The sequence below is a fragment of the Chaetura pelagica genome, unplaced genomic scaffold (genome assembly GCF_000747805.2).
Source record: "Chaetura pelagica isolate M959 unplaced genomic scaffold, ChaPel_1.0 scaffold71, whole genome shotgun sequence".
NCBI classification, from domain to species: domain Eukaryota; kingdom Metazoa; phylum Chordata; class Aves; order Apodiformes; family Apodidae; genus Chaetura; species Chaetura pelagica.
The window spans coordinates 1,572,285-1,587,238 of record NW_009952435.1 but is presented as its reverse complement, the minus strand read 5'-3'; the positions used below and the strand labels follow the sequence as shown (position 1 = coordinate 1,587,238).

At 43.5% G+C, this 14,954-nt stretch overlaps 1 protein-coding gene across 1 annotated transcript in view; it reads right to left on the bottom strand.

The window, feature by feature from the left end:
• VWC2 (von Willebrand factor C domain containing 2) overlaps window positions 1-14,161 on the bottom strand; it is a 54,997-nt gene extending 40,836 nt beyond the window's left edge. The window contains exons 1-2 of the mRNA XM_010008326.1: window positions 13,448-14,161; window positions 4,399-4,528 (exon numbers count right to left, since the gene is read on the bottom strand). Of these exons, the coding sequence (XP_010006628.1) occupies window positions 4,399-4,528; window positions 13,448-14,161 (844 nt within the window). The remainder of the gene's footprint in view (window positions 1-4,398; window positions 4,529-13,447) is intronic.
• Between the last annotated feature and the right edge of the window lie 793 nt (window positions 14,162-14,954).

Genomic DNA, 14,954 nt, shown 5'->3' with positions numbered 1-14,954 from the left:
CAGCCAAGGTGCAGCTTCCCTCTATCCACCCAGAATAAACATTCTCAGCCTTGTTATGGCCAGACAGGTCCCTCAGCCCAAAAAAACTTCACTCTATCTAGATTTTAGAGGGATGACAGCTCACACAGGCTACGGTACTGCCTCGACCAGTACCATCTTTTAATAGATTTGCATCTGGGAATGAGATGAAGTCTCATTGTACCAACAGTTGCAGAAGGGGACAGCAGCTCTGTCAGCCTTTCTCAGGTTTTTTGCCCCCCTTAAGAGCTCCTTCACACAGAGGGAGGTCCCCACCTGCCATTTAGAGGCACTCTCAAGTCATCCCATGCCTAAACATTTTACCTGCACATAAAGATACTAAAGCAAGTTTCAGTGAGTCAGCCTCACAGAACGGATATACAAAACTATCATCATTTACCCTCTCTGGCCACATCATGTTACGCCTGCACTAGTGACAACCATTTCAACCACATGAGGCATGTATTTCAGCCGTAACTACGAACCCAAATATGAAATGAGGTCCTGACTCATCCCACCGGAGGCATCTGAAAACTACATCCACAGTAAAGTCTCCCTATTGCATGGCCAGTGAGCACAGACAAGACATCTCCTGTGGATGTTACAGCCCTGAGGACACACATGATTCTCTGGGCATCAGCACTTTGTATTTTTGACTGTGCAGCTACGACCCTTCATCTACACAAGTTCAGCTCTCCCTGCTGCAGACAGAGAAGCAACACTGACGCACACACAGATAAATATCAGAAAGGCACCAGGATCAGCTTCATCTTATCTGGGGCAATCTTTCAGCCATATAATGAAATAAAATTCTCTCAGGGACCTTGGAACAAAATGTTTTTTTGGTCTAGCAAATACGCCTCTTCCTGGAGACACCAGCAGGAGCAGGGCCACCCTGAACTCTGTCGACTGCTTCACAGCTGCAAGCTTCAGGCAAAGCAGCATTCAGCTGCGTACGCCTATTAGGGCTATAATACCAGAAAAAGAAGTGGAACAGACAACCAAGGTAATTTAATCTAGCAAGATAATTCACTTACAGTACTACCCACCACCCCCTCCTGCTGCCCCATATGAATCAGAGACAAGTGCCCAGCTTTTTCCTAATGGAAGGGGAATTGTATGCCTATTATCTTTATCCTTCACTCCACACAAACTGTAGAAATGTTTGTATCTGATTCTGTGCACACAGACAGCTTCCTCAGAAGGAGCTACGTTGCTAGTACTGTGAAGTAGGATGGAGAGCTGAATTGGGCACCTATTACTTAAGGCAACTCTCTCAAGTCAGATTTAACTTTCTGGATGTTTTTTCTTGTTGTTGCGTTGGTTATCAGAAGCATGAAGCTCAACATGTCAAGCCACACAAGAAGAAAGACAGTCCTCTATTGCCCTCTGTCCCCACCCTGGGGGCATGTATATAGGATATACACAAAACACCTCCTTTCCCTGCAGTGACTTTAGACATAAAAAACAGGAAAACTCCCCCTACTCTGAGATTTTCCCAGTGAGGTGTCACCTTTTATCCCTTCTGCAGACTACTTTTCAGAGCAAGTATTTATTTAAAGTATTCCCAGTCCACAAATAAGAAAATAATATCTGAAGCTATGGAAGTGCGTAGGCTCCTTGAAAGTCAGGACGTGATACAGATTATTAAAACCTACACATAAGACTGTTCTTCACTCTGCAGGTTTTCCATTCACTACTTCTTACATTCAAAGTAAGTCTGTACCTTAAGTGTGCAGTTGTGTAAGCCTGATGGACAGTAACCTACCCATTCCTCACCTGAAGGGTTGCCAGCACTTTCGTGGAATCGGGTTGGGGACGTCAGCTACACTCCCTCCTTCCCACAAGGGATAACGCACAGTCTCTCACACCTGCCAAGAGACTGAATTAATAATTCCTAATAATGGCAGGCTTTCACTAGATCTCCTCCATAATTCTTAATCTGAAATTTGTATGAAGTCTTACCAGTGAAGGATGTAGTTGCTTAGCCCTGACCCTGTTGGCGCATCACCAGCAATCTGCAGGTGATTTCCCAGGCAAGCTGGGAAAGTGGTTGTCTGTTATGAAGTGCCAGGAAAGGGAGGGAAATTTGAGTTGGATTTTATGCATTTTTAGCACACAACTGTCAGTGAATGTAGACAACTCAAACTTCTCCTCTGACCCTTTCTTGCTTTAGCAAGGATGGGCTGCAGAGCATGACTGAATGCCTTCCAGAGCTCCCACTTTCCTATCACTCAGGTTATCCGTCTGAGCTCCCTGCACGTCACCGGAGCTTTTTTGGGCCACTAACAAGATATCATTGATGTTGTCACTAGAACAATCACCCCTGAAGCACAATATGACGATTGTTTCCCCAACTCACGTTCACAGCACATTTGTTCCAGTTGGCTTGAAAATGAGAGGATGAGACAGGCTAGGTTTTCCTGCTCAGTAGATTTTTGCTCCAATCTAATTAAAACATCGAGCAATTCACTCAAGTTTCTTGCAAACTGCATATGTCCCAGGCTTTAAAATAAGCTCTGAAAGAAAACAGCCTATTTTTTAGTGGTGGTGCTTTGTTTTGCTTTGTTTGTTTTGTTTGTTTTTAAATACACTTCCCAGATGGAGAAATTTCTTTGTGATACCATACCAAAACTGTTAAATCAGGAAAGCTAAGCTTCTTCTGATCTATCTCGGTTTTATTGTTACTGCTAATGTGATTTTTTTTCTTGTCTAAGAGCTAACAAGGAAAGCCACTTTTGGTGCTCTGACAGGCAGAGAAGTGACAGTACAGCTCACTGGAAACAGGCAGCTCCGGTCACCTTGGTCTAAAACTGGGTCAGGGACGCCAGCTTACAGTTATACCCAAGAAACATGCAAGGAACACTGGGAATTCAAATGCTGACGACAAGACCACTGCTTTCTTGCAGGCACAATTCAGGTAGTTAAGCTCTAATGTTCTGAGAGAAGGCAGCCTCCTCACAACTAAGGCATTTTTTTATGCATAATTTTTTCAAAAGGCCCCAGTTCTGGGAAATGTCAGGGGATCTATGCAAACAGTCTAGCCATGCCCCACACTGCTGTACCACCTTAATCCAAAGGCAAGTCACTGCTGGGAGATGGCAACTGCTGTGCATTATGGTGATGCTCGTGGCAGAACGTGCCCGATGCAAAGTCGATCCGGATCCACAGACTACACAGACAAAACGCTTTGTGCTTGTAACTGTATCCCTGATACTGAAAACAGACCTTTTGCCTGCCAAGAGTCACTCCAACCTCAGGAACTGTAGCTGAGCATGGTGTACACCAAAAGGAAGGCTCTTGCCATCAAGCAGGCGCTAATGGATCCTCTGGACTGTCTAGGTATGAGACCATCAGCTCCTAAATTCAGCCTTTCTCAAGAACTATTCCTAAATGCCTGTTGTCATCTCCAAAAGCAGAGCACCCTTAAGCTGTACAGCTGAGAACAAACTCCTTCAGGGTTTTAACAACCAATTAAGGGATGTGAAGCAATTACTTTTATACCCATACAAATGAAACTCTTCCAATGCAATTAACTATCCCTTATCATCTACTGTTGAATTTATGGAAAGCATATGCTGTACACTCTCTCCTCCTCTAGCTTTTCCACAATTTTAATCAGTTTGTTTTAGCTAATGTAATGGAACCTACCTATTCTAGAGAAATAATATATGGCTGCAAATTATCTGAATATTTTTAAATGTCTTTTTTTCTTTTAAAATGTAATTTCATTTGAGATTTTGCAGCTTTCATTTCTATTAATAAATGATCATTTCTTCTTTATCAGTGATGAGCTGGTGTGTCATGTAATTTTTTCCTCTAAAAAGACCAAGACTTTGATCTAATGCAAGCCCTTCCTGGGAGTAGAGAGACTTTCTGTCTAATTTAGTTATGAAAAATATTCAATTAAACTTGGGAGTTTAATACATTTAGTTATGAAAATTAAATGAGCTCAATAAGGTACATTTGACTGACCTCAGGAAAAAAAAAAAAAAAAGAAGAAGGGAGAACAAAAGTAAGTTTTACTGCTCACATTGAAAGGCGCATAACATAAAAAGCCTGAGTTCTGTTTTGTGTGCCTACATAAAACATATTCACAATGAATTCATGCAATATTTATATTTAGAAGCCACACAAGTATCTGGTATTAACACCCTAATTGTCTCCTGTGTAACAAAATCCCTCTAGGTCATGATTCAGTCCATCCCAGTCAGGGGAAGACCTGATTCCTCACACCAGGAGGACACCACCCACACACATATCTTCTCCATCTCTGCTTAGGGAAAAAGGAAAACATTGGAATTCTTTTTCAAGACCGGAACAGAGTGACATGGATCTCTCTGACATAGGCTCCCTCCTAGTTTTGCAGCCACCACTTACCATTTTTGCAGATGGGACAGCACTGGTCGGGCTCATACACCGGATCCACACACTCTGTCTGGGGACACGCCGAGACCGTGCACAGCACTTCACCATTGGCTTCACAGCGACACTTCTCGCAGGGAGAAACCTGGAACACAAATCCAGTCAGCTTTTAACTCTTCCACTCAATGCTCTCCTCAAGTGTACCATGCCTGTCTTCCCATCTGCACTGCTCTTTCCTTCATTTGTTTTTCCTCCTCCCTTTAAAAAATGCTTTTTGTGGGCTGAACAATGCAGAGGGAAGCTGGGCTCCTGAAAAACTACAGAACCGCAGCAGAAAAAAACACAGGTTCTGGTCTGAGCCTGCACACTAAATGGGAAAGTCAAAGGGATCTTGGGAACAAGAACATTTTAGACATTTAACTTAATTATTAGAGCAAAAATTTCCTTACCACATTTCTAATGAAATTCCCCCAAATTAAGTTAATAATTCAGATGAAACCTAGTTTGATTCTATTAGAGGTTCAAAACGTTATATAGCAAAAAACCATTGTATTTAATGAAGAATTTTTTTTTCTAAATTAAATACGAAACTTCTTTTAATGGAAATCCTTCTAGCGATTTTTCAAGGTTTGAAAGCTTAGTAGTAGCAGGCAGTTACATTTTATTGCAAGTATTATTTTCAAAGGCAGAAAAAAATCACCTTTGAATTCAGGTACTTCCCACAGGTTAATTGTATTTGGACCATTCTTGTAATACCTGTAACTTGCCGAAAAGAAACTGGAATTCAAAGAAAGGGGTGAAGCAAGATACAGGGCATCCTTTTTACTTACTGAAACATTACTGGTTTGGAAAAAACTCTACAGAATAGGAGCACCATGAGATAAATTACTTAAATTATCTACTTCAATGAAGTTAATTCTCAACAAAACAGCATCAAGGCTCTGCTTAAGAAAAAATAGACTTTCAAATGTCTGCATTTGCCAAATGCACAACTCCAGCTGTTCTCTTCATTGTTCCTGACCAGGTGCTGAACCTGCATTGCTAACATCCTCTTACCACATAAGCAGCCAGAGATAAATGGAAGCAAGGGCGGTAAAGAGCAATAAAATATATCCTATAAATCTCACTGTTGTACTGCAACAAACCACACTGGTATATCCATGTCCAGAGCACCTGATGATCATCAGCAACCTGATCTAGTAGGAAGTGTCCCTGCCCATGCAGCAGGGTGGAACTAGATGATCTTTAAGTTCCTTTCAATGCAAACCACTCTATGAGCCTATGTAACTGTGCATCAGGCTACTGAGCAACTGACATCATCTACCTGGACCGGTGCAAAGCATTCAACACTGACCTGCATGATATCCTAGCCTGAAAACTGGAAGGATATGGATTCAATGGACGGGCCACTCAGTGGATAAGGAATTGGCTGGATGGTGACACTCAGAAAGCAGTGATCAATGGCTCTCTGCCCAGATGGAGACCAGTGATGAGTGGCATTCCTCAAGAGTTAGTACTGGGACCAGTTCCATTTAACATCTTTGTCAGTGACATGGATAGTGGGATTGAGCCCACCCTCAGCAAGTTTGCTGACAACACCAAGCCTTGTGGTGTCGTTGACACACTGGAGGGAAGGGAAGCCATCCAGAGGCACCATGACAGCCTTGAGAGGTGGGCCCATGCCAACCTCATGAAGTTCAACAAGACCAAGTGTAAGGTCTTGCACATGGGTTGGAGCAATCCCAAGCACAGATACAGGTTGGGTGGAGAATGGATTGAGAGCAGCCTTGAGGAGAAAGACCTGGGAGTGCTGGTCAATGAAAACCTCAACATGAGCCAGCAATGTGCACCTGCAGCCCAGAAATCCAACCATATATTGGGCTGCATCAAAAGAAGCGTGGCTAGCAGGTCAAGGGAGATGATTCTCCCCCTCTCCTTCACTCTCATGAGATCCCCCTTGGAGTACTGTGTGCAGTTCTGGAGCCCTCAACACAGGGAGGATGTGGACCTGTTGGAACATGTCCAGAGTGCCACAAAGATTAAGACAGTCTGAGAGAGTTGGGGCTGTTCAGTCTGGAGAAGAAAAGCTCCAGGGAGACCTTACAGCTGCCTTCAAGTACCTGAAGGGGGCCTACAAGAAAGCTGGGGAGGGGCTTTTTACCAGGGCGTGTAGTGATAGGACAAGGAGTAATGGTTTTTAGCTGGAACAGGGTAGATTTAGGTTAGACGTTAGAAGAAATTCTTTATTGTAAGAGTGGTGAGACACTGGAACAGGTTGCCCAGGGAGACCGTGGATACCCTTTCCCTCAAAGTGTTCAAGGGCAGGTTGGACAGGGCTTTGAGCAACCTGGTCTAGTAGGAGGTGTCCATGTCCGTGTCCGTGTCCATGCAGGGGGATTGGAACTAGATGATTTTAGAGGTCCCTTCCAACCCAGACCATTCTAGGATTCTATGATTCTATGATCAGTGATCCTTCAAAGCCACTATCTGTGCAGACTCCAGGTCTACTTAAGGATCAATTTTTATTGACCCTTTTTCATTCCAGATTGCAGTTCATGTGAAACAACCATGTGCTGCACTTCTCCAATGAAAGCAGAATAAACTCAAGTTCTAAAACAAATTATTCTTTGTGAAGAATTATCCAGACATCTAACTTGCACATCATCTGATTTCTTCTCCCTATCTCTTAGGCAGCTCATCACATTTTTCCTCAAATCCATTCTCTGCTTGCTTTCCTCTTCACATCCTTCTCACCTCTAAGTTCAAACATGCTAATGCTTGCACAGCACCATCTCCAACTAAATGCTCACCCATGCTTTGCTACCTCTTTTTCCCACCTGCCAGGGCTCTTATTTGCTTTTGCACTCACAGATCTTCTCACCACATCCCCTCTTGCTTAGAAAGCTTTAATAGGGTCTCTTTCTGTGTTGCTTTCTGCATTTATTGCTATTATTTATTTCAGCCTTCCTTTGCCAGCTACTCACTTCCAGTTTTCTTCTTGCTTTACACTCTACACAGGATAACACCACACCATACTTTTATAAAATGCTACAAGGAGGCTAATGGCCAAGTACTGCAGATTTTTCTTACAAGATTTGGGACGAGAACTTTGTTCTTTAATTGTATATTAACTGCCAAGTCCACTTGTAACTCTAGAGTTATATCCAGAAATAATACTTACTAGGTTATGAAAACTTGCTTTTTGCAGATAACTGATTTTTTTTTAAATTAATCCTACTTGATGAATGCTACTAGAACTCCATTCCAAGGATCACAGTCAACAAGGCAAACCTTTAGCTTTCAATTAGTTTCAACATTTTTTGCCATCTCTTGATGTACTGGATTTGCATGGCAAGGTTTTGGGTGGTTTCTGTGAGAAAATGTTAGAAGCTTTCCCCATGTCCAACAGAGCCAATGCCACCTGGCTCCAAGACAGACCCGCTGTTGGCTAAGGTCACGTCCAGTAGTGATGGTGGTAGCATCTCTGGAATAATATAGCTAACGAGGGGGAAAAAACTGCACAACAACCTGCAGCTGGAGAGAGGAGTGAGAATGTGTTAGAGGAATAACTTTGCAGACACCAAGACCGGTGCAGAAGCAGAGGCAGGAGATGCTCCAGGAGACAAAGCAGAGAGTCCCCTGCAGCCCCTGCTGAAGACCATGGTGAGGCAGGCTGTACCACTGCAGCCCATCCATGGAGGAGCTGATATCCACCTGCAGCCTGTGGAGGACCCAACACCAGAGCAGATGGATGCCCAAAGAAGGCTGCGACACCATGGGAAGCCCATGCTTGAGCAGGTTCTTGGCAGGACCTATAACCCTGTGTAGAGAGAGCCCACACTGGAGCAGCTTTGCTGGCAGGATTTGTGATCCCGTAGGGGACCCACGCTGGAGGAACCTGTTCCTAAAGGACTGTGCCCCATGGAAAGGACACATGCTGGAAAAGTTTGTGAAGAACCGTAGCCAGTGGGAAGGATTCATGTTGGAGATGTTCATAAAGGACTGTCTCCCATGGGAGGGACACCATGCTGGAGCAAGAGAAGGGTGTAAGAAGTTCTCCCTCTGAGGAGGAAGGAGTGGCAGAGACACTTGTGTGATGAACTGACCACAACCCTATTCCCCATCCCTTGTACTGCTGGTGGGCAGGAGGTAGAGAAATCAGGGGTGAATTTAAGCTGGGGAAGAAAGCAGGGGTGAGGGAAAGGTGGTTTTAGGATTTGTTTTTACATCTCATTATCCTACTTTGATTTGTTGGTAATAAATTAAACCTTCCCTGAATCAAGTCTCTTTCGCCCATGACAGAAATTGCTGTGTGATCTCTCCCTCTCCTTAATTCATGAGCCTTTCATTATATTTTCTCTCCCCTGTCCAGCTTAGGAGGGGAGTGATGGAGTGGCTTTGGGGGCACCTGACATCCTGCTAGGTCAACCCACCACACTTGAAAATGATGCAAATTTGCCAGTGATCACAGTTCAACAAGACCAGTAACTACAACAACATCTATTCCCCCTCCCAGGACTCCACTTAGTAGCTGTGCCATTCAATATTAGAAGTAATGAAAAACTGGAGTATCTGATGATAATCAGAAACAAGACAGCACACAGATGGTATTCTTAAAATCTCTCATCTCTAAAATTTAAATATATTCTAATTAAGTAGGTTGTTTACTAGAATTTCAGATTTGACAGAAGCCTAAAATCTCTAGAACAAGAAGCCATTTAATAAAGCATTGAAAATACTATTGAATGAGCAACAAAACTGATCTAGTATTTATCTAATAATGATGTTTCAGAATAATGCATTTCCATCCTACACAGTACATACACTTGAAGACTACATCTTTCATAAACACAGGATACTGTTAATGTGATACTGCAGTCACAAATACCCTTCCTGTATAACAAAAGAACATGGGATTTCAGGGGAATAACTATACTACACCTTTAAGAAGTACTACTGTCAGTACAACCCACCAACATGAGTAATGGTGGCAGAGTTAAGGAAGGTCTCCATGTGCTTATTTCTACAAAGCTCTTTTCAGGCACTTAAGTGAACCTCTGTCACCACAGTGGCTGCTGAAATGGTATTAGTGTCAACCTTTAGCTGTTATCTTTGGACTAAACAGTAGTGTATTGCTTTCTATCTATCATCAGGATGCAGCAAGAACTGTAGAAAAACCCCACTTCTTAACACCTTAACAGCAGCTTAGTACGTGGAGACATTATTATCACTAGAGAAACAATAAGACGGTGCATATATGTAACAACAGCTAAACATTCAGAATGAAAAGACACATTTGGTCCTTCATTTCCTCTCTTCTACTTCTCTAACACAAGTGCATTCCCTGCAGTGCAGTTCCTTGTGGCAGCAAATGCAATGAGCATCCCACTTGTTCATGTGGGAAACAACCTGCCCAGGAGCAGTCATGTTTCATGCATCTGACATAACCAGGCTGGACTGGAAATAATACAACCTATCAACCTCTCTCTGAAGACTAAAGATACCATGCCTCTGTGGTCTATGGATGAAGCCAGTAAGTCTACAGCAGCCACAGTTCTGCCTATGCAAAAACTGTGGGAAGACAACAAGAGGAACAGAAGTCTTAAGTATTCACCAGGCAGCATAAAACCTGTAGATAATGAGCACAGATGGCAAAAATCCCCACCTTGTTTAAAATTGTTTAAATGGAAGTTTATGAGCAGATGTATAAATGGACTTGCAGACATAAAACCCACACCATTGTGTAAACAGGTAGATTTCCCACTATTGGGGCATGAAGAAAACTGTAGCTTAGTAAGCATAGGAGGTTTATCCAGCAGCTTAATATAAACTGTCATAATTAAAAAGGGACAAATCATTTGCATGCATTGAAATTCCAGTCCAACATAATTCAAGCCTTACCTTCCTCCTTTCCACATGCCAAACTTTAATTAAAACATGAAACAACCCAAAACCAAACCAAAAACAGACCAACAAAAAATCTGTACTAAAAATACATATAATATACATTTGGTTCCTTCAGCCTTAACAACACTGAAGTTAAAAACAAATCCTAATCCCAAACTGATCTGCTATTGTACTGGAATTTTTATTAGCACTTCCTTGCCACTTGCACAACTGAGAACATGAATGGGGTCAGATTGAGAAGAATACACATATATGTTTTGGTTTTACTTATCTATGTCTTCAAAATACCACAGGTGTTTAACAAAACATTTGGGTTTGTTGTCTTTCAGATTTCTAAGCTATTCACAAATAAACATAAATGTTGGTAGGACAGAAATCCAAATAAAACATGCAAAGCAATAACTTTCAAAAAAAATGTAGGTCTTTACTAAATCATATTACACTCCTGAATGGTCCTTGTAAGGCTTCACATTGTTGTATTACTTTACTGTATATTTACTGTATTACTTTATAAGTCAGCCTGTATTTTCAAATCTTACTGTAAGACTGAAAAACATCTAGTGGAGCTCAGCAACTTCCAGTTCCAGTGCAGGATTTTATCCTCATTGCATTTCACCAACTAAGGCTTCTGCTCCCAGTTACACCTGAATGGATACTGTGATCCCTCTGCCATCCTGCCTCATGATATCCTCAGGACAGTAGAGTGGTGTTGATGGAAACAGCTTTATGACACCTCATCCTTCCCCTGCACCTGTGTTCATTTTTGTATAGACATCCATGTCTTTTTTTGAAAACAAAAAACCACATGCATATATAAACACAGGTGAAGCCTGCAGGAAGGACTGTGAATTGAAGAAGAAATGCATCAAACCTCCCATTCCCTGACTCACTCAGCCTCTGAGTTAGCACTGGCTCAGGTCAAGGCAATTTTTTGTCATACCAAGCCATTTATGAATTTCATATAAGCAAACTGCCAAACTTGCATGCATATTTATGCATCTATGTATAAATCTTTGTGCAGATAACATCACTTAAACATTAGGTGGGAGGTCAGCTTTTTCTTCCACTGGTAGTCTTTGCCACAAATAGTAGGTACAGACACAGAGAAAAAAACAGGTCACTATCCACCTGTAACTCCTTCCCTAATCCTAGCAAGAGATTGCATATTAGTAACCTCTCTAAGACCACCAACTTTAAACTTGGAAAATGACCTTTGAAATCATGTGCAATGACTTGCACTTGCACTTGCTTCCACTGAGCAGCAGCAATCTGACTGTATCTGTGCCACTCCTTGACGGACATCTCCACTGACTGCAGTGGCACGGGCAAACAGCTGCATTTACACCTTTCTGCTCACAAGATTGGAACCAACATTGAAACTCTAATGAAAATGAACAAACAGGCTGCAGTTCCACTGCCTAACTTGGTAACTTTCCTTGCCCACCTGGAGCAGGCTTCCCTCCTCACTCATGTTTCCAAAGCTGTCTAACACAAAGCAGGAAAGGAACTGATGTTTCACTAGAGGAAAGTTTCAGCACAAGGGCTAAGGGCTCAATGGGGTTAAAAAGAAAGTTGAGAGTCAAAGTCTTTTCAGAACATTTCTGTAAATGTCACCATTCAGAATTCTCTTTTTACCAAGACTGTCAGCCACGTTCCAATGTAACTAGGGGCCCTATGCTTTCATCCTCTTCTTACACACTTACCACACTAAGGTACTTCAGCCTTGCTTTACAGCCATCCATACACCACCAATATATAAAACCAAAGAAATGCAACTCGTCAAAAGAGCGTGAGGGAAGAAGCCTTTAAAACTTTGATACAGAGACCTACAGAAACTGTGTGCAGAAGCATCTGTTTTGGCCAGCCCTCAGAATTAACTTCTCTGAAAAAGGAAGGATCTCACAATCCATTTCCAAAAAGGTCATGCCAACTAGCCACTGTTAAAAAGTACCTTCTTCCTTTTAAAGCAGAAAACTGCCACCCTGAAGATGAATGCAAACCTTGAGGGTGACATGGAAACAGGGAGAACGGTATGATGCTTCCAGCCACACTATGAAAATCACTAGTGATTTACACATTACTGCCTAAAGAGAGCAAGGGGAAACACTGTGATTTACCCCAGAGAGAGTAACTCTGCTTCTTTCTTTATGTGTCTATTTTTCATTAAGTTGAAGAATGTGAAAATACATTATGCACTAGGTTATATTTCCAAGAACACAAAAATACCACAGACAGCCAATGTGGCAACTTATTTACAACCTTCATAAATACATTTTCTTTTTCTTCACCCTGAGAGGAGCTCCAGCTGTCAGCATCCTGAACTGGACTTGTACTCCCTCAATGCATTCAACTCAAAAATCTCAAGTGTGTTCAGAAATGGGTTTTGAATCAGTTCCATACCTAACAGTCATTTGCAAGCAAATTCTTAGAGCCTGCTCACAGATCTCAGCCACAATAAAATCTACAGAGAAAAAGGCAAGGTAAGCAACCAGGGAATTGATGTTAACTCCAAAACTGTTCAGTGCACTGTAGTAAGTTGCATTTTCAATGATAATGACCTTGCACAGTGGTACTAAAAAGGCTCTCCTCTAAAATGATTTCCCCTAAACCTAAAGCTTTTTCCAGTCCATTGTTTAGGCATCACTGTAATTCAGACTGCAAACCATGCTATTATTAACAGGAGGGCCCACAGTCATTCTCAGAAAGAAAACATTATGCAACCGTGGCAGCACAGTTTAAACAGCAAAAGGTATCATCACAGACTGGTTACTAGGAATAGAAGTCAGCCCACAAAACCCTGCTGGATCCCTGCAAGGTGTAAGTTTCACAGATAACAGTTAACTGAGGAAGTAAATATAAGTCTGGAAATTCTCACAAAGTCCATATCACCACCCAAGTAGCATCCCTTCAAATAACATTTTTTACTGTAAATACCAAAGGAATTAGTGAAAATCAGTCCCCTCATTTGAAAATGTTATAGCATCATAGAGCAAGAAAGGTCATGTTTAAGGGGAATACTTTACAATTAAAGTATTAACGCGGCAATGAAAAGGGGAGGGGGAGACCCAGAACACCCTATGAGACAGCACTTCAGGAACATAACACCCCTTTAGCTGACAGGAGGTCTTGCAGAATCCCTTTTGGCTTCAGCCCTTACCATGAACTCCTCCAGGGTTTGGTAGGTTTTCCCTCGAAACTCGCAGTAGTTCTTCCTCTCCTTGCACTGCGGGCAGCACTGCGTGGTGTCCACATGGACGCAGCGCGGGTGGATCCGGGGGCACTCGGGCTGGATGCACAGCGGGCCCTCCTCGGTGCAGAGGCAGGGGCAGGCGGAGGGGCCCGGCGCGAACTTCTCCCCGATGGCGTAGACGAAGCCGCTCTCGTCCACGCAGCCCTTCCCACGGTAGTCCGGGTAGGCGTACTCCTCTGGGGGCTCGGGAGTGACGCTGGCAACAGCTTCTGGGAGGTCCAGATCTTCGGCCACCTGAGGTTCCTCGGGAGCGGCATCCCTTTGCTCTTGCACTTGGACGCTCCCAGATTTACTGCTCGTCCCCTGGCTGTTCCAAGCCTGCTTTTGCTTAGTCCAAGACTCCTTGTTCGAGTAGTTCCTGTTACCTTTGCTCTTCCAGTCCCTGCTGCCCTCCTCCCTCCCGCTCCTGCCGATCTCACTCATTTTCCCTGGGCCTGTCTGGCTATCCCTTGTAGATGTGTGATCCCTCTTTTCCTGGCTTGCTTTTATCTCCTGTTTGTCTTGAGCCTTGGCCAGTTTTTGTACAGGTATGGTAGAGCTACAGAGGGCAACCATGAGGCAGCAGGTTACGAGAAGAGAACTAGAGAGAGCTCCAATTGCCATTGCAGTAGAACTGGGCATCACCTACTGCATCCCACAGGGGACACTGCACTCACATCGGAGGGAAGCGATTCACAGATCCACAGTCCCTAGGAAGAGAAGGATTAGGAAACACTTCAGCTTCTGCACTTCTTTCCGCCCCCTCTCCCCCACCGATGCAACATCTCAAACGATATGCAACCTGTCTCGGTAGTTCATGCAAAAGGCAAACAACAGCCTGGTGCTGCATCCCTCCTCCTCCCCCGCTCCTGCCAGGTCTTATAAATCGCAGGGCTCTGGACACGGACCGGGCACCTTTGGCTCCCCGCGAGCACCACAGGGAACTCGGGGGAGCTGGGATTTACGAAGGCAGGTGCACGAAGAAAACAGAACACTTGGTTATTTCTCCTGTCAAGTGACAACATGTGAAGGGGACGGACGCATCCCGAATTACATGGAGCTGCCCAAAACACAGCAGAGTCCAGAACAGCAATCAGCCAACTAAGTCCTTTTCCTCTGACTGCACGCACAGCGATTTCATTAACCTTTTCCTCAGCCTGAAGTGCCGTCGTTTCGTTGTTTCGGTTTGTTCGCCAATAGAATCACAGAATCACCTACCGGTGCGCACATTTCTGCGAACAACAAGCACATTTCCGCAAGCAGAGCCGAACTACCTGTCTTGCGAACTACCTAAGCAAGCACACGTCACCTCTTTCTCCCTGTGCTCGAAAGGCAGAGTCGCTAAGTTTCCGCAGCAGAGGCTCATTTAACCCGCACGCTCCAGGAGTTCGGCAACACTCCCGCCTCACCGTCCTCACAGACCCCGCACGCGAAA